The sequence below is a fragment of the Astyanax mexicanus genome, chromosome 4 (assembly GCF_023375975.1).
Source record: "Astyanax mexicanus isolate ESR-SI-001 chromosome 4, AstMex3_surface, whole genome shotgun sequence".
In the NCBI taxonomy this organism is placed as follows: domain Eukaryota; kingdom Metazoa; phylum Chordata; class Actinopteri; order Characiformes; family Acestrorhamphidae; genus Astyanax; species Astyanax mexicanus.
Genome location: NC_064411.1, coordinates 40199855 through 40222268, shown reverse-complemented (window position 1 = coordinate 40222268; position 22414 = coordinate 40199855). Strand labels below are relative to the sequence as shown.

Genomic DNA, 22414 nt, shown 5'->3' with positions numbered 1-22414 from the left:
TGACACTATATGTAAGCAAAACCCCTCTAACTGGCTCCTTTCTGCTCCACCTACTCCTTACTAAGCCCCGCCTCTTCACTCTTGTCATCAATTCCCTAAAGTACATTTTTGAACCCCGACCAGCATGCTCATGGCAAGGTGTGATAGTGGATGTCAGATGAATGAAACATTGCATTTGTGTAATTGTATGGCATTTAACATTTCTTGATCCCCAGTGTCTTGTGTACTTAACATATGCCTTAGAAGGCATTACCAAACACAGTGACCAGCACAGGTAAGGTGCACAGGTTTAATGATCATGACCAGCAGCATCTGGCTAAAACCATCTATGTGAAAAGACAAGTTAATGTAGCGGAAATTTCATACACTTTGATTGCAGGAGGCCCAACACTATTACAGGTCATTGCAGAGTTCTTTTGCTTCCATGGGACACAATACTAGTTTCAGTCCTAAGACGTGATGGACATACAGTATGTCCGTCTTTAAATATGATTTTAAATATTGTTGTGAAAATGTATTTAAAATAATAATTTATCTTCACCATCTTTAACGTTTATCTGGTTTTATTTGCATTGTTGGAACTGTTGCTAAAACAGAAGTTTAACTGGTTATAAGCTTAGAAGCTTTTAAGTTTATTCACTGGCTGCTTTTTGTATTAACTAATCGCAACTTTCCCGTGTTTAAAATTTTAACAATATTTTTCAATAGTCTATAAATATTCTGAGGGGGTTGTATCTACATGGGTGACAGCTGGATTTTTACTGTCACATAACGTATCTTTATTAAACCATTTCATTATTATACCTCTTCCTCTTCCACTGAAATTTTCCTTTCATCTATTAGATGCTCTGTTTTGTTTTTCAGCTTGTAGCCTAACATTTCCCTTCCCAGGTTCCTCAGTCAGAGCCTTGTTGTTTGCTTGCTGTCAGTGGAAGCAGAAATTGTGTTCCTGCAAAAATTAGCCTTGAGTACTTTAGGTTTGTTTGGTTTTGTTAGTGTTTTGTTGTCACACAGCAGTAAAGCATTACTTACGCTTTGTATACCAGGCTTAGCATGCTGTAATTTTGTTTGTCTTTTTTTATCCTTCTTTGCAGGATCATTGAAACTTGTTTCTGTGAAAGAAATTTTTAAAATGAAATAAAACATTATTTTTTTTTAAATATAAACCTGCACACCTTCATGTTATAAATACATTTGGAGCAAATCTAATTGAAATTGGTGATTCTAAATATTAGAACATTATTGTACACTCACAGTCATGTGTCATGCCTCCTTATCTCGTTTGGTACTTGGTTATCACTGACCCACACACCAAAAAAAGGCCCCATAACCCCCTGAGACCAGCCTCAATCCTCCCACCTGTGCACTTGGCGCCTCGTTCTGGCAGAGAGACATCCCCTTTGCCCCTAGACTACAGAAGGAGTGAGCTGGGGTGAATGAGAGGGAAACAAAAAGACAGAGAGAAGCTCAATAGGTCAGACTGGTAGTAGCTCGCTGCAGATACTTGCTTAATTAGGCTGCAGTCTTGTTGCAGTCCTAGACAGACAACTGCACTATACACACAGCTTTAAATGTGTGCGCACTGATAAGCTTATGAGTTTATTTTCTCCATATATATATATATATATATATATCGAAAAACCATAACATTAAGACTACCAATGTGTAGGGGATTATTGTAATACTGATCTCGTAGTCATTGTGGTAGGTATTGTGTGGTGTTGCTGGTATGCAGTGGTCTTTACCTACTAAAGTTCTCCAAGGACAGACAATTGGAGAACCAGTAACACGGACAGGTCATGGGTACCCAAGGCCCATTAATTTGTGTGAGAATACCACAGACGAGCTACTGTAACACAAATTGCTGAAAAGGTTAATTTCTTCACAGGTCAGAGCTGTTTTTGTGGAATTATAATTGTGTGCCTTTCTCTTTTTATTTGTCTGTCTGCAGCGATTAAACACTCATATCTCAGTGTTATCTCTGCCCTCTAAATGTAACTGCTGGACCTGAACTGATAAAGGGGTTCTAAGTGGAAAGAATTCACCTTGCTGTTGCCCTTTACACTTTCACACACATATTTTACATAGATTGTCAACCTTAAGTGTTTTTTATGGTTAGATACAATTTGGAGATGCCATTTAAAAATAATGGCAACAGATTTAAACCTATATGAACATTTATAGATGCTTTTTCCAATGGACTTTATTAGTTATAAAGCATCCCTTTGCTAAGTTTAAGTAATTAAAAAAATATATATATATTAAATTCTCTTATTGAAAATAAACTTTTGCATTGTTTAAAATGTTTTTTTTGTTTGTTTTATTATAAATTGCATGGTAGATGAGGTGTAGACTTAAAGCCTTTGCATACTGTCTATGAAAGAAGCATTGCACATAGGCAAACTTGCCTATGGTTGCTTATGAGATTTGCGTACTAATTTACTACTAATCTACTATTAATGTACTAATTTCTGTGGTTTTATGCGGTTTTGTGTGCCCACAACTCCTCTGCAACTGCACGCATCTTTTTTAACGTCCAATCACAGGTTTTGTCACATAGCTAATTTTTCCACAATTACGTTACATTGGTTTCTGCAAGAATAAGACAGTACATCATATGTTAAATATTTTTGCATCAATGCTATCTATTTTTCTTTACACAGAGTCATCAAAAGAGAAGAAAGAGAAGGACTCTGGGAAAGAGGGCAAAAAGGACTCGAAAGAGCCGGCCAAGGAGAAAGAATCAAAGAAAGACTCAACCAAGGACTCCAAAGAGTCTTCCAAAGAGTCTTCAAAGGAATCGTCCAAAGAGTCAAAGAAAGAGAAGAAGGAGTCGAGCAAGGACAAAGAAGCTGCAGTGGAACCAGGCAAGGAGAAAACGAAGGTGTCCAAAAAGGCTTCAGTCAAGGTCAAGGAGAAGAAGAAAGAATCGGAGGCAGGGGACGGCTGACTCGATGCAATACAAACACATACAAACACAAATGCTACTCTATAGTGTTTTTGGTGGCTTTTTACATGCCTGCTCTGATATCTTATCTGGGCAGCATGTGTGTGTGTGAACATTTCTACTCCAGTATACAGGGTATATATAGATATTTGCTAGCTGTACACTCTTAAAAATAAAGATGTCAAAAAGAGTTTCTTAAAGTGATACCATAAAAAACAACTTATGGTTCAATAAGAAAACTTTTATTTATTGATTTATAAAGAACCATTTTTATGTTTAAAGACCCTCCACATAGTGCGAATAATTTTGTCAAGAAGTCAAGAACAATTTGTCAAGAAGTCAAGAACAATTTGTCAAGAAGTCAAGAACAATTTTGGAACTATTGTTTTAAGAGTGTGGTATTTTATCAATGTTGGACAAAAAAGTTTCTCCATAATGGCCGAGAAGTAAAACTTTGTTACCTTTAAGTAAAAGTCGATGTAAAAAGGTTTTATTTCAAGACATTTTGACGCATTTCTATTGGTCCATTCATCATGAACCTTTGATACAATATAAAGCACAACAGCCAGATTCACGCAAAAGTGGAGATACAAGGATTTGTCTGACAACAACATTTTGTAAATCAGTTGACATTAAGGGCATAGCTAGCATTTGATAGCATACAAAGCAAAGCATACAATGTCGGGCTGGCATATATTTAATGCAATGGAAGCACGTGTTACACTGTGAACCTTCCCCTCTATGAGGGAAACTGGAGCAAGTAGGAACCTTTATTTTCGGATAGGGGTTTATTTTTATTTTAGACAGAGCAGTCTGGCAGTGTGGCCTGCAGCGCATCCAGCCCCAATCCCACAGTGCTAACCAAGCCACCCACGCAGGGTCAGCGTGACGTCTACTGTCGTCCCTCTCTCTCTCTCTCTCTCTCTCTCTCCCTCCCACTCTCTCTCGCTCACCCCCTCTCAGGCACCACACCCCACCAGGCCACCCCCATCTCTAAGAATAACCTGCTTCCAACCCGCCTGCTAAGGTCTACTAAAGCCACTCTCTTCTTTTACACCACTTTTTTTCTCTCTTTCCTGTCTGTCTCTCTGCCTGTATGTTTTCTGCCTGCTCTATCGTTCCAAGCTTTAGAATCACGGGTCATCAGTCATGTTTTAGTTACTTTTATGCAATAATAATTGTAGTGCATTATGGATCCAAAAATTAGAAACTATTTAGAACACCCACCTCTGTATAAGTTGTGAGGTGTTTTCTTGTGAGTGAGGATAAACATTAAACAACCTGCTCTTGGCAAGAAAACAAGAATTACCAAAAGGATTGGATCTGTTTTACCAGTTGGACGGGCATTTAACATTCATTGGTCCACAATGTATTGTGTACCAGGAATATGTATGCTGGACACTGCAGTGGGTGGCAATGATCATGAGAGACGTTGTCTAGCTAAAACTATAGGTGCGAACAGACAGACAACATCACACCACGCACACATCCCACAGGTTAGTGCAGTGTTCTGTAGTTTTCATGGAATCTTGCAAAAGTCATGGGACATGATACTAGTTCCTGTCTCATGTTATTTGGCATGTCATTGTCCTGTAATTGCCTAATTCCAGCTTTTACATCTTACTACAAATTTTAAAGCAGACTGGTTTTATATTATCAGATTCAGTGATTCCATTTGATGGTAGTGTACATATGCATTTATACTCTTTCTGTCTCCTTCACTCTGTCTCGTACATATAAACACACCACAAAAACTGCCAGAAGCCGTGTGTTGTTTTTAGAGACCGTAGACGTTTAGTCAGCATATGTGGTGCACTAAACTAAGCAGTGACAATCCCACGTATGGGGCTGATCATTTACATGCTGTGTGTTTCTCTGTCTGTCTTTCCATGTGTAGTGTAGGTTTGGATGTGCTTTGAGTCCAAGTGTTGTCAGTTGTATGAGATATGAGGTATATATGGGGTATGCTGGACATCTGTGTAATTCTTTTGTGGTTTTGCAACATATCAGATGCATTTGATTTAAGATCTTAGTGACATGCTCCAGTAGAATTTATTTGATGTACTAATTTGTTGCTTAGATTGTGCTGTAATGTTTGATGTCTCCTTTTTTAGGGAGAGTGATTCACAGATTCTAAACAGAATGTGCAGAATATTTTTTATGATGATTGTGCTTTAGGACTTTAACAACTTGATGCTCTTGCATTACTGATAGAGCATTTAGAATTTGTATAAGTACAGTTCACGCTAGAGCCTGGGTCAGCAATGGGTGCACATTAAATTGGGTGAATTCAGTAATTAAAGAGGCATGTCTAGAAACTTCTAAGCATACAGTGTAGATATAAATAGTGCCAGTCAGAAGAGTCAGCGTTGAAAGTTACTATAAATAACTGATTTGATTACATTGTTTTTTTTTTTATTATTATTTTTATAGCTGATATGGAAGGCCAAAATGGAGTACATCATTATGATCTATGTGACTGTGTAATAATAAACTGATAATTCTGTTTAAGACAAAAGCTGGGCTTAAATTAGATTATGAAATGATTTGTATGTATTGCAAGATGCATAAAAAAACCCACATAGCCACCTTAGCCAGTCTGCTAATTCATTTTATAAGGTAAATTGTAGGTGTCCTGTTTTTCTCATGACTGTTTTATATTGCTGCAATTTAGATACATAAATAAAGTCATTTAAAATTGAGACACTCTTTGATTTGATTCCACAAGCAATAAAAACACAAAGATTCATAATCTGTTTTAGATTTGTGTCAGAATACACTTCAAGCCACAATAATTCCTAAAAATATATATATTTAATATATAGAATTAAAAATTAAGGGATGTCATATTTAAAAGTTACTTATAAGTCTACTAAGCACAGAGTCAGAGCAATCTGGGCATAAATCCTGCCCACGGATTACACTGACAAGTGTTCTGAGCACAAAGACTAATAGATCAACAAGTTGGGATGTTCTGTCGTTCAGTGTCACACTCACACTATGCCTGTCACTTACTGTGTCTCAAGCAAGCCAGAAATAGTGTTTTTCCGATTTTTAGAATGTTGTATATGACTAGGGAATTCAAAGGATCAGTATGCAGGCAAATTACAGTTAATTACAGTATTAAAGTTGCACAAGAAGTGGGATGCCTGCTTCTGTTTCACTTATCACACTCCAGTCAGATTTATCTGATGCTGTATTTAGATGCACATGAGAACCTCATCAACTCAATTAGGTTTGTTTTTTTAAGAGCTTAATAACTAGGGATACACCGAAATTAAATTGTGTGGAATAAACCGAAACTGACAAAATGAAAGATTTGTCTGAAGGCCACATATGTATTTTTGTCTTGCTTTTCAAAGAAAAAAACTATTGCAAATGTAAAATTTTAAATTATATATTAAAGATTTTTTGCATCTTATGAGACAAAGCACAATATAAACAGAAATGCTTTTAATTTTAATACATTTTCAGTACAACCCTATTAATTATGACTAAAGCATAAGAATGTTAAACTGCTATAAAGAGACAGTGAAGACACCTACGCTTTATTTGTCTCTTTTTAATCAATAAGTGTAAGTAAACCACGGTTAATACAATCTGGAGCAATCGTCAGACAGGAATCACCCCAATACAAAAAAAAATTCCCACATTTGGCTAACTGACCCTAGATTAATTAGGGAAGTCTGAGAGCATCAGTGCATGCAATGGAATCGTTTGAAACTAAATCACTGCATGCTTTCAGTGTTTTGACTTGTAAGGTCAATTTTCTGAAATACTCAAGCATGTGTGCACACAGCAGGTAAGCGCGGCTGCTGTAGAAGCTTGTATAAAAGATCACGGCAACAGACACAGCCGCTGTCCACTCAGCCTACCAGGGATCAAAGGTCATGCTCGTTTTGAGTGCAAGAACAAGCAGCACTGCCCTGTGCCTACCATGTCCTGTCTTGTCATGTGAATCTTTCTGTCCAGTCCAGACTGTCCAGCTGACTGCATGGAGACCGGGAGTCTGCTGCTGGTTTTACCCTCAACCAGCTGACCTAACACACCTACAACAGCCATACACAGCAGGGGTCACACAGTGAGGCACGCACAAGGCTTAGTGTAAATGTGATGGTAATCCTATTCTGTTACACAGTCAGAAATGCCTACCAGTGTTTTGCTTGTGTAAATATTCTGCATGTCCAAAAGACAAAATTTCTTTTAAACTCAAAAGCAGCAAAAGTTTCTAGTGTCTTGAGTGGCATTACACTAGTTATCGCTATATTGCTATGAGGATTTGATTGCAGCCACACAAGTATTAGTAAGGTTGGGTATATACTGATGTTGGATAATTAGTTTGGAATTACAAATGTAACTGAAGAGAATGCATTTCTGCTCATTTATAACTTAATACTTGTAGGCTTTGTACCTATCCCTCTAGCTAAAACACTGGACATCCCACTAAACAAAGAGACGTTGAAACGACGTCTTTTCTAGGTCATTTTTGCACGTCCAATTTTGGTCTCCTGAAGGTGCAGACTGTGACGCCAGACGACGTCTTTTTTCTGACGTCTTCTGCACGTCCAGTATTGACGTCCCCCAGACCTCCGGATAAGGGCTAATTCTAGTTTAAATTAAGTCGTTGTGGACGTCTTTTCTACGTGAAATTTACATGTATACGTTTTTATAGACCAACTACTTTGAGGCTCCCTGCATAACTGTAGTGCCATTTCAGACGGTGGCAACTGTTCCATTGTTCCAGCTTCAGCAGATAACTGGAAACGCATACAAAGCTAAGCCAAACAATTACTGGAACAGGTTCACAACCTTCTGGAACTAGTTATGCACGTTAGTTATACACAATATGCTTTACAAATAAATTGAATTTCAACCCTCTCACTTTTTCCAAAACATGTCAACCTGCAAAGAACCAGTAAAAGCAAGGGATAAATTAATTACCCCCATCTTACCACTGTTGATTTTAAATAGACCCTTTCTGTTTGGGGAAACATTAATATAATAATAAACATAATGAGTAAATCTCATTTGGGGTTAATGCCTTTATTTTACATCAACATAACATACACCTTAGATTCACACCATAACAATTTCACTAAACATTTACCTTCCCTTAAAACTATTACAGCTTTACATTACATCTTCCCTTAACAATATTATACCTTCCCTCAAAACTATTGCACCTTTACATTACACCAGGGGTCTCAAAGTACCGGCCCACGCGGTTTCATACGGCCCCTCACGGGTTAACAAAATAAACATACATCTGGCCCGCAATTCAATTTAATTATTTATGCTTTATTATGTTCGTTTTCATATTTTATCTTAACTTGTATTTTGGTGTGTGTGTGTGTGTGTGTTTTTTTTTTTTTGCTTACGCTGCGTTGCCTGCTTTAGTAGTCTTCAGTAGCCTTCAGCAGTCTAACCTTGCAGCCGTGGTGTGTCCACTAAACTCCGTAGTTATAAACATCCTGAGGTTAGCAGCGCGCTAACTGACCTGTTTATAATGTAATCCCAGCAGTGCCTCCGTGACGCTGCTCTAAACTGCTGCTGTTAGCTGCTTGGGCTGAAAGATGAACTGTAGAGAGCTGTATTATCCGGTTAGTGGGGTTATTTTATTTCATACACAGAAGAACTTAAAAATTTTAAAAACGCTCCAGACAGGCTCAGCTGAATCCTGTAGCCCGTGGCTGGGCTGTAGCTCTGACTAAGCAAAGACTGCGGGCTTGTGGTGCTGCAGCTGCAGCTCCGACTAGTGGTTGGATGAGGAACTGCTAAATCTGAGGAAATGCTAAATCTGTCACAGCTCACAATTTTTGATTTTATATTTATTAAGCCTTATTTCAGTATCAAACGTTTTGATCAAAGTTAATATAACTTGTACTTGATGTAATTTCTATTCATTTGAATAGTTTGGTTCTTGATTGATGGAGTTTTTGGATTTCATAACATGACAAATTAAAAGGATTTATGTTAATAGAGCAACAAGCAAACATTTTTCCATGCAACTGTAATATTTGATTGAATAAATAGTATATTGAGAGTTATTTAACATTAAGGAGTAATTACATTCATTTTATATTACATCTGGTTACATTTTCTTATATTTATAAGTTACATCTGGCCCTCAGAGGACAGCCAATATGTCAATGTGGCCCTGGGCAAAAATGAGTTTGAGACCCCTGCATTACACCTTCCCTTAACAATATTATACCTTCCCTTAACACTATTACACCTTTAACATTACACCTTCCCTCAACACCATTACAACTTTACATTACACCTTTCCATTACACCTTCCCTTAACATCATTATACTTTCATTAAGATTCTAGGTCCTGAGAGACAGCGGTGTGTCCTCCACGTCTTTGTGGTGCATGTTTGAGATGCTCCGAAGTATGAAGTCCTCAGTGGCTGTCCCGTCACATTTCATGACTCCATCTGCACAAGTAGAAAAAGACAAATTAGAAATCTCAGAAAATGTTGAAGATGGCCATTTATTTTTGTCCCACAACAAACTATTTTAAATTGCCTTATTTATGTAATATTCACATAAACTTACTTCTTCACACTATGGCTTAGCTAACGCTAAGCTAACGGCGGGAATACACATTTAACACCTGACGAGAATTATCGTGCTGTTTTAATTCTCACACATCATATTAAGCTATTTTAATTATTTTTTTCCCACAACAAACTATTTTAAATTGCCTTATTTATGTAATATTCACATAAACTTACTTCTTCATGCTATGGCTTAGCTAATGCTAAGCTAACGATAAGCTAACGCTAAGCTAAAGGCGGGAATACACATTTAACACCTGACGAGAATTATCGTGCCGTTTTAATTCTCACACATCATATTAAGCTATTTTAATATTTTTTTTTCCCACAACAAACTATTTTAAATTGCCTTATTTATGTAATATTAACATAAACTTACTTCTTCATGCTATGGCTTAGCTAACGCTAAGCTAAAGGCGGGAATACACATTTAACACCTGACCAGAATTATCGAGCTGTTTTAATTCTCACACATCATATTAAGCTATTTTAATAAATGTTTTCCCACAACAAACTATTTTAAATTGCCTTATTTATGTAATATTAACATAAACTTACTTCTTCATGCTATGGCTTAGCTAACGCTAAGCTAACGGCGGGAATACACATTTAACACCTGACGAGAATTATCGTGCCGTTTTAATTCTCACACATCATATTAAGCTATTTTAATTATTTTTTCCCACAACAAACTATTTTAAATTGCCTTATTTATGTAATATTCACATAAACTTACTTCTTCATGCTATGGCTTAGCTAACGCTAAGCTAACGATAAGCTAACGCTAAGCTAAAGGCGGGAATACACATTTAACACCTGACCAGAATTATCGTGCCGTTTTAATTCTCACACATCATATTAAGCTATTTTAATAAATGTTTTCCCACAACAAACTATTTTAAATTGCCTTATTTATGTAATATTAACATAAACTTACTTCTTCAGGCTATTCAAAATGCACTTGATATTGCCCCCAGTTGCCTAGGTTAATTGTGGGTGCCACAAACTTATATAACTTAACGCTAGCTTAGCGAATTTAGCCAAAGACGGTTCTTTGATTTAGCTTAGATTGGCTTATCAGCCTAGCTCTGGTTAGTGCATTGACTTAATGACCGGACAATGCTTCTACATTAAAGCTTCGGTTACAGTAAATATTATTTGCATTACGGTCCTCAAAAGTAATTCCAATTCCATTTTAACTATGGCCACTGTTTAGCTATCGTTAGCTAGCTAGCTAGTTAGCTAACTGCCTGGGAAGAGAGGCAACGCCAGCAGGTTCAGATGATTTAAGACCACAGAGCTAAAACAACTAACACTACAAATACATTAACTTATACATATCGTCTTACCTTATAGCTTGGCAGCTGAGTCCGGTCCGGAGCGGAGCGGAGCTGAGCTGAGCGAGCTGAACTGAATGAGCTGAGCTGAGCTGAGCTACTTCAGCAGCCAAAAAATGTTTAGCGTGTTTTGCCTCGGCATATCAGAGTGGAGTTTATGATGACGTGCGGTCTCAGCAAATCAGAGTGGCGTTGACTGGTTGAAATCAACTTAACAATTTTCCACATAAATTGCATTTCCAAATAAAAATAAAAACATACGTAAATAAATACCTACATTCATTAATTAATTAAATAGATAAAAAATATAATACTCAAATAAATAATTAGAAATAAATTATGCTTAATCATAAATAATCTATATTCATAGTGATTAACAATATTGATAACAACAATTTTGACATACATTTAAAAATAAATATATTCTTAAATAATGTTAATTTCCTGCACCTGTATTAGACGTCCCCATGACGTCCAAAAAAGTGACCTAGTCCGACGTTCAAATGTTTATCTGCATATTGACGTCCAAGTGGGGTCATAGTTAGACGTCCAAATAGCGGACCTAGTTTGCACGTCGTGTAGACGTACAGAATTGGTCTTGGACCGACCGACGCAATATAGACATGATCTTCACGTCCATAAGACGTCTAATGTTTAGTGGGATTTCTCGTGGTAATCTTAAACTTTTGTGTGGCTGCATTTCAATGCAATTTTATCAAACCTGTCACAAAAAAGTAAAAAAAATAAAAAAATAAATAGTCAAATTCACAAATAACAAAAGGAATGTCTGGACTCCTCTGGATGTCTTTAAACTAATGCAGCTCTCTGAAAGACTTTCTCTATCCTCCTAGTTTTGTGCCCAACACTGGTGACTGCATCCCAGTGTCTGTGTAACTAATGTGCTCTTTGGTGCCATCTAGCGCCTAATATTACAGCTGCCCTGCCCCCACACAGCACACAGCAGCCTGTGGTTTCCCTTAGTGAGAAAATAATGCTGGGCAATAAAAGAAAGGAAAACTAACAGTTTCCTAACAGTTGACTACAGTTAAAAAGGTGGGGCTAGTTAGAACCGCTCCTCTGAAGTCATGTTTTATTTGTTCTCCAGTTGCAATTAACAGAACCGGCTGTGGCTGCTGTGGATGTTCAGCAGAGCCTGGCTTTATTATTCACATGCAGCACTGAGGCATTTAGTTAGCATAGGAGTACAGCTTTTGGCTTCAGGTTCAAATTTGCATGGGATCTTCAGTGATGATTCTTTGTGACGTTCAACACAGAAGCAAAGCGTACAGGCCCTTTATTCAATCAATCTTTGATAGAGACAACAAGCTGACTGCTACAAAATTAGAGACGTAATTTCTGTTTAAAATGGGTTTGATTGACATTACACTATGTAAATTCTGTTTAGCAACTTATGCTTATACACTTATTATGCACCTTATTGGTGTTAATATATCCAAACTGCCATTCTTCATGACATTTTTATGACTTTCAATACAGAATGAAGTGCTTTCAACACAGTATCAAATACGAATATGTAATGATAATCCTGGATCCACTGAACACCACCATCATTAAACAGAGGAGTGTGTTCTGTGGAAGGTCACTGTCACAGAGCAGCTCAGCAGACAGAGTATGCCTAGGAGATCCTTTGTCCCCAGAGCCATTAGCCTCTGGAACTCTTTCTATGGGAGCGGAAAGAAATAGGATTGAGTGTCTATTAAGCAATATGTAGATATGTAGATATATGTGTAGATATAAAATGTAGTTAGCTAGTAATGCGTATACATCTTACTGGTTATAGGCTATTTGTACAAATTACTCTGCTGATCACTGCAGACACTCTATCTACTGTTGATTGTCATGGACCTGTGGCACATATCAGCCACAGTATTAACTTTGCAGACAGTCGAAGTGAAAAACATTGCTTATTTTCTTTGACAGTGGAATCCAAAAAGAGAGGTATATTAGGCAGCAAGTGATCAGTCAGTCCGTTATGTACCTTAAAAATATGACAACAGCCAGATTATGACAGCTTAATGACTGTGCCAGAGCATCTTCAAAACATTTGGCAGGCTCATAGATGTCATCGTTTGAGGTGCTATTGTACCTCACAACTTGTAGGACTTGCAGGATCCACTTTTTTGGTGCCACATACCACCGGACACTTTTTGTTGTGGCCAACTTAATCTTAGGCAGGTGGCATTAAAACTGATCAGAATGTGTGTATGTCAAGAATCAGATAAACTTTGCACTGTTGGGACAGACTGGAAAATGCAACAAACTTGAAATTTGTGTTTTATTTGCATTTCCCATATTGTCCTACCTTTTTTGTGATTTCCATCTATACGTTCATCATACAAAATTACACACACCACTGTTACACTGTAAACAATGTAAATGCACAAGGTGCGAATGTGTCATGAATTTACACATCAATAGAATGTGTCATTTAAAAGATTTAGCACGTCTGCATGTTTTAAAGCATTTTCCTTGTAAAGATAAGGCAAATATTAATCAAACAAACATAAACAATCAAACAAAAAGCTTAATTAATAAGAGTGATTGATATATACTACTCATTATAGGAACCTTTTAGTCAGAGCAACCCAGACACAGACAGACACGACTGTGGAGCGCACGAGCGGCGCGGACAACGTGTTAAAAGCCTCGAGAGCGATTTAAATATGAGAGGGGTGGTGTTGTATGTGTATGGGAGAAGGGGGGGGGGGGGTGTTGATGTGTCTGAGCGCGAGAGGAGGAGGATCCAGCGTCGCGCGAATGTTTAACTGGAGGCGCGCGGCCTTTCCGCTGCTTCTGGGAGGCAGAGAAGCAAAAGCAGCAGCACCAGCAGCAGAAGTCAGTTGCAGTCAGTAGCAGGAGGTCGCGCGCGCGCTGCAGAGTACGGAGCTGCGCTGCCCGGAGAGAGCGAGCACGCGAGTGTGTGGATGTGACCGCGGGAGCGCGCGGGACGACACGCCACGCCGCAGTTCCAGGACGAGCGAGAGTGTTCGCACGTGCACGCGTGGATGTCCGGGGATATTTCGCGCAGCTGGATGAACTGGATCAAACCGCGAGCGCTGAACGATGGTGAAGAGTGTGCACGGAAACCGAGCTCCGTACACCCAAACTGATCTCTCCGGTTGCTCGAGTCCGACTGGATTTTAATCTCAGCGGTTATTCCTCCTCCTTTTGACTCCAGGATTGAAGCGTTTTTCTGCCGTTTTCTCTTTTCTGGTTGCCACATGTTTGATTAGTGTGTCTGATGGCTGTGTGTCCGCCCCCCAAAGCCCCCCGCTGGGGTCTGTTCGTGCTGTTAGTGCTGAACGAAGCCGCGAGGATCACACCTTTGATTACAGGTAAGTGAGATGAATGAAAGAATGAATATGAAAGAGACAGAGAGGGAGAGAGAGGGAGAAAATGCGAGAGGAAGAAAGATAAACATATACTACACACAGGCTACTACACGAATGATAACGTAGCCTACGACTGCTAACGGTGCTGTCAGAAATAACATTTTTGGTACATTAGGCTCCACAACTCCAGTTTTTGGATTTATAAAATCAGGGCAAACCCCTTTTGGTGCTTCAGGTTCTATTAGAACTACACAGCACGTGTCTTTAAGTTAAAATGTGTTAAAATTAGAAACATAAACACATGTCTGAAGACAGAATAAGGGTCTGTATCTGCTTTGATAAGGTTGGTTGTGGGGTTTGAAGTTGGGGTGGACAGCATACTATAAAGAACAGATTTTACAAAAAAACGTATAATCCTAAAGAAAGTGGTACTTCAAGGCTCCTGCATTAATGCCAATACTATACTATAGTTATAATAGTTTTACATCAGAACCATGACACCTAAACAACAATTTGAATACGCACTGGTCAAATGGTTCTAAATAGAAGAGAAAAGTTTAAATGGTTCTATATAGAACAACCTACTGTCAAAAAGTGGTATGTCAGGAGTTCTGTACTAAATGCAGTAGTTTTATGTAAAATAATAAAACGTAAATAACTGTTTTAATAAACAAATAATTGTGTAGGAAGAATTTTTTTTACAAGTGTTTACAAGCTCTATTAAAACCGTTTACACACGTTTCCATGATTCCATGATCTTATCTCAGAAAGAGGAACATAAAAAATATATTCTATAGAATATATACAAGAAAACAAACGTATATATGGTACTTTATGGATTATGTGGGTTCTATTTGAATCATCCACACTCTCAAACGGGGGTTTCAGGGATTTTAGACAATGTTTATTAATGCTTTTTTGCCTTTAGTCAAAGAGTTCTGAAAGAAGGGGATGGAGATACGTTCTATAAAATCATATATGCAAAAACATCTTTTTTACACCAAATCATTTTACTGTACTTTTTTCTGTGTACATAAAGAACAAGCAAATAACCATGAGCTACTTTACAGCTGTCATGGTTATATAGAGAACGACTGTATTTACTTTTGACCACTTTTTCCAAGATTGCGCAGCACATGTCGAATAGTACGGCCAAATAGTACAAAACATGGGAGGTACAATTGTAAACATGGTGCCTAAGGTGTGTATAGATATATGTGTTTTTTACAGAGCCAAATGTGTGCTAATGCTGACTTTTGGTACCATCAATTCAGTGTAACCAGTGTGAAGTCTAGATAGACACTCTCTGTGAAGGGTGAACTCACCTTTTCAGTCAGGTCTCCTCAGAGCGTTCTCTCTCTCTCTCTCTCTCTCTCTCTCTCTCTCTCTCTCTCTCTCTCTCAGTGGCGGTTTTCCTTATTACGGCTTTGGAACCCATTCAACACATCTGTGTGAAAGAAATTAAGCATAATTGAACTGAATTTAATGTGACAGAACTAAATAAGCTTAAGGTAACGTTAACTGAATTGAACTAGGCAAAATAATAATGAATTTATCTAACATTTTCTAACTTAACTGAATTTGAATTAATCGATTTGACGTATTAGCATTAGAGTTTGCTAAGTTAGGGTGTCATAAAATTGAATTTTATTAAAATTTAATTAGCTAATTCAAGTAAAACAGGAGACAACACCTAACACATTAAAATACGTGTTTCTGTTTTTATTTATTAATGTAATTTATTAATACTTACCTCTTTTCAGCTGGTCAGTTTGAGGACAAGAGCAGGTGAAAGGTCAGACTAAACTGTCTAAAATCCTGTCAGAAATGTTAGTGCTTGGTTTTATAGTTAGCATTAGCATTTTCTGTACTGTTTAACGCCGAGGAGGAAAGATGTTATTTTAAACGCTGCGTCCGTTAAAATTCAAATTGTGAGTCGCGAGGCGATTTGATCCGCTTGCGCTCGAGACAAGAAGGAGCAGCGCGGGAAAAAGAAACATATAAATACAGTTAGCAAATGAATAAACTCTTAAAATAGGTTGTGGCGTTTGAAAAAAAATGCTTAGAATTAAGCAGTAACTCGCTTTATTTTCTGTTTCATGAAGTAAAATGTGAATGGTCTCTTTTCAGAGCATTTGTATGTTAAATTATTAGTATTAAATTATTGTTTACTTAAATATTTTCAAAGAAACACTTTTACAGGACTGTATGTTTAAGACGACTCTGTTTTTTAGGTACTGAGGCGAGCTGTGATAATGAAGGAGAGGTACTGCACATCCCTCGCATCACTGATGACCCCTGTATCTCCTGCGTGTGTCGGGTGAGAACCCAACGTTCTTGCTTTATCCTCTAGTTTAATAAACAGGAGCAGGTTATTTTGTTGTCTTTAGCAGATTAAAAACTTTGCAGCAAATTAGTCAGTGTTAAATGAACACTTTTAGTGATAAATTAAATTCTGTGAGTTTTTAAAGTGTTAATTTAACACTAGCAGTGTGAATTTAACACTGGCAATTTAGCTGTGTTGGTGTGCAGTTTCCAGCATTGTGCAGACCTGTGACGAAATCATGAGGAGAAATCTTTTAATCTTTCACTGTCCTTCTTTTTCCCTCCCTCTCTCTTCCCAAGTTCCACTCTTATCAGTGTTTTTCTCCTATTTATGTCTTTCACTTTGTCATCTCTCTCTCGCTGTCTCCTATTTCTCTCTCTCAATCTCTTTTTCCCTGCCTTTCTCCCTTTCCTGCTATTTCTCCTCTGAGTGTAAAGAAGAAGAGTCTTTTTCACTTTCATTTCATCTCTCCTCATTCCCTGCCTCTCATTTATTCTCTTTCTCTCTCATTCTCTCCATCTGTGTCTCTGTCTCATTGCTTCCTTTCGCACTCCCTCTTCTTTCCCCATGTCCTCTTTTCTCCCCACCCCGTCTCCTGAGGTGTGATAGACTCCTCTGATAGCAGTCTAAATTCTGCCCCTGGCCTTATCTAATCTGCCCCAGCCTCCTGCCGCGGGTCACAGCCCTCCTTTTATCTGCCCCTCTCTGGCCCAAGAGACGGCGTGGCGCAGAGCACGAGGCCCCATTAAATTATCTGCTAATGGCCAGTAGGTCAGTGAGCAGAAATAAGGCTCTAGTCCCTAACAGGTCCATGCACCCTTTCAGTGGGTTTAGTTACTTTAAGATGCACCCGTTGCTGTCTCAGAAACTCCCAGTTTGTATAATGTCCATTAAAAAACTTTGAAAAAGAATCGGTTGTTCTGGAGAAGTCACACACAAGAGTAAGGTCACCTTTCCCAATGCCAAATATCAGCTATAGTCATATAGTTCCCTCCAGCATTGGGCTGTGGAGCAGTGGAACTATGCTCCCCGGATGTGCTTTTAGGATGAGCTGGAGTGGCACTCTCTAGTGCTCTTCTGACAGAATATAATCCAAACCTCTGAGGTGGTTCTAGAAGTCCAGGGTTCTTCACTAGTACCATTGATTATACAAGAAATGTTGAAAGATCAGAAGTCTTCAAACAATTCAACTTTTTTGGAACATGCTGTCCAAATTATAAAGCTGCATCCTACCAAAAAGTAATGTTATTTGAAAACAAAGAAAGAAGACCATAACCTTTTAAAAGCAAAGTTACTTCTCGTAATTATGGAACATTTCCATTGATACATCTCTATGGACTGAGCTGATGAGGGCACGGGCCTCAGAGTCACTGCTTATGTGTGTAGGTCATGACCTGCATGTTTTTAGAGAAAGGTTAAGGGTCAGAAGCCAAGGGCAGGGGCATTACTTACTTGGGGCCACGAGTACAGAAATGCTCTTAAGAGTTCTCAGACTTTCCATCACACCATGAGAAAAGACCAACAAACACTGGTTTAACTTGTTTTGGCATGTCGGCACATCAGTTTTAAAACAGAGATGGAGAGATATGTTATCTGGGATTGAGTACATTTTTGGATGACAATTGATAGTATTGCATATATGTCCATCATTAAATTGCCATCCTTTGCTTGCTCTGAAGAAATTGATTGGATGTCATTCCTTTTTGCCGTTGTCTTATTTTAAAAATGTTAATCTTGATTAGTTTATAACCCTTAGCAAATGTATTTTATCCATCCATTGTCAATACGCTCTTTATCCATCAGGGTCACGGGGTGCATCAGGCAGAAAGCAGTATACACCCTGTGTATTTTGTGTATCCTAAAATGTCTGCAAGTATCATGCTGCTTTGTTGTTGCTGTTCTGTTTAGTTTCCCCTCCTAAACCCTACCACTCTATTTCAAGGGGCTAAAGCGATCTCAGATCATTTCAGTAGATATATCTCTGCGCCTTGTTAGAAGCATTGAAGAGCGCTGAAAAATATGCCAGGCCTCATCTGTCAGACTGGACTGTTCATCCAGTGTGCTTTCAGAGGCTCCAAGTTTAATCTCCTATGACCTTTGACTTCCTTCAGAACGGTCCCCACACTCCACATCACTTAGCACTAATGACTGAGTGGGGAAAAAACACAGGTGGGCAAATACAAGTTAATGCCCAACACTTAAAGCTACAACCAGGGATTTTGGAATAACAACATGCCATTGTCTGACATAACCCTAAAGGTTTGGGTAGTGAAATCCCTTCTCTTGTAAAATGAGTAGTTGTGTATGCATGTGGGTGTTAACAACTTTCAAACAATTCTAAAACATTACACAGTATGTCCATAGGTTGGTAGACACATGCTTATTCAAAGTTTTTTTTTTTCTTAAATCAGTGATACATATGTGAAGGCCTTACATGGGGTGGAGTAACATTGCTGTAGAATTTGATTACATTCAGCCACGAGAGCATTAGTGAGGTCAGGTACTGATGTTGGATGATTAGTTGATACTCCAGTTCTGTGCAGAAAATGCAGTTCCACAGCTCCACAATCCAGTGCTTGGGAGATTTATAGCTCTTTAGCTGATGTTTGACACAGGGCATGAAGACCTCATGTGTGAGTGCTCCAGAGCATCCTGTTATATTGGTACAAGCTGTGCATACATTCTAAGTTGAATGAATGTGACAGCAGTGGGTATACTTTAATGCAGTGAGAAATTAGACCATGCAGACACTTGTGCAAAGTGTAGATCTATAGTATAGTTCTGTAATAGTATAGTATTGTAAGAGATATTTTTTTAAAATATTTATATATGCAGAATGTGCATATGAATGAAGAACATGTGAAACCACATGTTCTTTTCTGATACTAAAACTTTAAGCATTGACTTAACTTTGCTGATGGGGCATTTTCTTCTCCCTATTCTACTCAACTAAAGCTAGTTTAACTGTTGTATCACCCCACATGTAGAAATGCACAGCCAAAAGGCAAAAGTATTGGGACACCTTTTCTTGTATCGGTTCTTCTGAAACTAATGATTATAACCAGAGTTTATCTGTTGAAGTAACTGTCTCTACAGTAAGAAAGGCTTTCTGCTAGATTTTTCGAGCATTGCTGTCAGAATTTGATTGTATTTAGTGACAATGGTTAGTAAGGTCAGGATGTTGGATTATCGCCATCCCAATCTCATTCCAAAGCTATTGCATCAACATTCAAAAGAACAAAGTTCCACTGCATCTGAGAGTCCTGAGAGTCCTATTCTATTTGTAACACTTCTCTATAGTGACAATTTGTAAGCTGTATGTGTGTTTGTGTGTGTATTTGCACACATTTTAAGGTAGCTAAATTCATTTAAAAAAGAGGTGTACAAATAGTGTTTTTTGTGTGTGTACAAATGATCAAAAGAAATTGGCTTATGAAGCAAACTGTGCTCTCCTGTGCCTTTTTTTTTACCGTGAGTTTAGTTGGACTTTTATGAGTGTTGTAATGCTAACAATGGGGAAGGGAAGTACTTTTATTGTGTGGTGAGTGCCCAAAGTGTGTGTGTATGTGTATGTGTGCATTTTTGTGTGCGTGTGTGTGTGTGTGCATGTGTGTATCTGTCTATCTGAGGAGGCCACAGCCTTTCACACAACTGAAGAAGGTCAAGGGGGAACTACAATAAGTACAATGTACAAGCTGCCGAGTCAAACAGTGTGTCTTTGACACGATTAGACTGTATTAGTGTGTGATTTGAGCCTGCCTGGGTTTTCGGTGGGGGGGTGAAGCAGTGTTAGTGTCAAAGAGGCCGGGTGACGATGGGTCTCTGAGGGACTCTCAAGTTTTCCGCCTTCGTCTTCTGCTGTCATCTCTCCAAGGCGACGTGATGGCTTAATGAATTCCTTGTATTGACTTACGGTAGAGTCTAACTTTATGAAAGGAAATCAATGGAGGGTGGGTTGTTGCCGGCTGTGATGTAAGCTGATAGTTCCCCTCCGCTCTGCCTGAGCCTGTAATCCACTGCCTGAGACATTTATCGGCTTGAGACGTTCCTCTGACCTTGGAGAGGTTTGCGCAAATGAACTTGGTTGAGATCAACTGTCACATAAAAAGTACTTGGGGCCGGAGTTTAGTCTTTTCTGTCAGATTTTGGAATCCACTCTTTCAATCTCACTGGGTCACTGGGTGCATCGTTATTGCAACGTAATTACTAATACTAACTAGTTTTTAAGTATGAAGTGTGTGATGTAAATAAAAGTTTTAATGTTATGTATACTCAACATACTCAGTGTCTAAGATACAAACCTGTTGAAAAGTTAGGGGCAACTAATGTGTGGAACAATTAGAAAAAATGGCAGATAATGGTGCAAGTGCAGCAGAAATGATGGTTGGAGAACCTACAGTAATGTATGAGTTAGTATTTTTATATTTTGTGTACTAACCTGCCAAGCTTGCTCTATTAGGATTAGTTTACTGTATATACCTTATTGTATTAGTGTGGAATACACAATTGGGACACAACTACTTTCTCTTACTTGTCTCTTTCTTTCTTTTTTTTGCCTTGTTCACCCTTTCTTGTTCTGTTCTCCCCTTTATACCTCTAACCCTGCTTTTTATCGCTCTCTTTGCGTCTTTATACTTTACACTCATATCTTTCTCCCCTTTGTCATTCCTTTCTTTGCTTTCGACATGACGACATTGACCAGGCTGATGTGGTTAAAGGCCATTTGAAGTCTCACTCTTAATTATTTCAGAAAAATCCACTGCCTCATTACTTTACTTCTCGAGGGTAGTCTTTATGTCTCTTTGAAGTGGTGTTATTTACTCGCCACCCATGTAAAACCAATACTTCTCAAACCTTAAATTATTTTCACCACCATTATAGATGGGTGTTGATGGATAAAAACTCTCACTGCGATCCGACAAACTACTATGATAAGGAATAAAAAGGTACAAACACAACATGGTATATAAATTTTTTCTCTCTCTGTCTTTTCTCCAGGATGGGAAAGCCGACTGCAAGCAGGAGAAATGCCCTCTAGTGGCAGAAGACTGTGCTTTGGTGGTTAAACAGACAGGAGCCTGTTGTGAAAGATGTAAAGGTGAATACGAAAATCCAGACATCCTGTCAGTTTGTCAGCTATTGTTACAGCTATTGCAAAAGTATACCTTATGGATAAGAAACACTGCAAGAATATTTTATTTTATATATGCCCAAACATGTACTTGTAGGTGCACAAATTGTGTAAAAAAAATATACAATGATGCTTTTGGATATCAAAATATGAATGTGGAATATGATAAATTAAGTAAGATGCTAAATTAGTTTAGGTGTGACTGCACTCATTTTTTTCAGACTAAGAAGTAGTTTGGTTTGTGTGCTCACTGTGGACCTCTCCCTCACTAATGTCATGTGATCACAGTGTGATCTGCAACTTCAGGAGCTACCTCTGAACGTCCAAGTTATGTCCAGTGATGTTGCTTTATTAGCTTTATGTGTCTTAGAGGACGCACATGCTGGCTTTTACCCTCTCAGGAATAGTTTTTACAGATTACCATATTTTACTCCACTTCGCATTGTACCTTAAAGCATCTTTTAATAGTGATAAAAATCACTGAAACAATGGCATCCAGTGACTTGTTGCTTTATTAATAATAATAATAATAATAATAATAATAATAATAAGATCAGTTCAATATTCAAAACTAAGTGACTCACTTTTTTTGGGATGTCAAGCTCAATGATCTATAGTGTGGACATAAAGGTCTTTTATGTGTGTGGAAAGGGGCAGATGTGTGTGTGGTTGTGTTTGTATGTGTGTGCTAAAATATTCCCACTCTCCACATAGAGACCCAGCAGCTGCTCTAGCTGGTTGAGAATTGGAGTCTTGG

General features: G+C 38.3%; 2 protein-coding genes and 1 long non-coding RNA gene across 5 annotated transcripts in view; 2 read left to right on the top strand and 1 right to left on the bottom strand.

Moving 5' to 3' along the window:
• bbs9 (Bardet-Biedl syndrome 9) overlaps window positions 1-5649 on the top strand; it is a 208329-nt gene extending 202680 nt beyond the window's left edge. For all 3 annotated transcript variants that reach the window (XM_022679101.2, XM_022679100.2, XM_022679102.2), the window contains one exon: window positions 2664-5649. In XM_022679101.2, the coding sequence (XP_022534822.2) occupies window positions 2664-2950 (287 nt within the window). In that variant the 3' untranslated portion in view covers window positions 2951-5649. The remainder of the gene's footprint in view (window positions 1-2663) is intronic.
• The window catches only part of LOC125801703 (uncharacterized), a 56488-nt gene extending 40415 nt beyond the window's left edge, over window positions 1-16073 (bottom strand). Inside the window, exons 1-2 of the long non-coding RNA XR_007438864.1 lie at window positions 15954-16073; window positions 15526-15647 (exon numbers count right to left, since the gene is read on the bottom strand). This is a non-coding gene — a long non-coding RNA (uncharacterized LOC125801703). The remainder of the gene's footprint in view (window positions 1-15525; window positions 15648-15953) is intronic.
• bmper (BMP binding endothelial regulator) overlaps window positions 13633-22414 on the top strand; it is a 31467-nt gene continuing 22685 nt past the window's right edge. Inside the window, exons 1-3 of the mRNA XM_022679105.2 lie at window positions 13633-14203; window positions 16435-16520; window positions 21525-21624. Coding sequence (XP_022534826.1) covers window positions 14110-14203; window positions 16435-16520; window positions 21525-21624 — 280 coding nt within the window. The 5' untranslated portion in view covers window positions 13633-14109. The remainder of the gene's footprint in view (window positions 14204-16434; window positions 16521-21524; window positions 21625-22414) is intronic.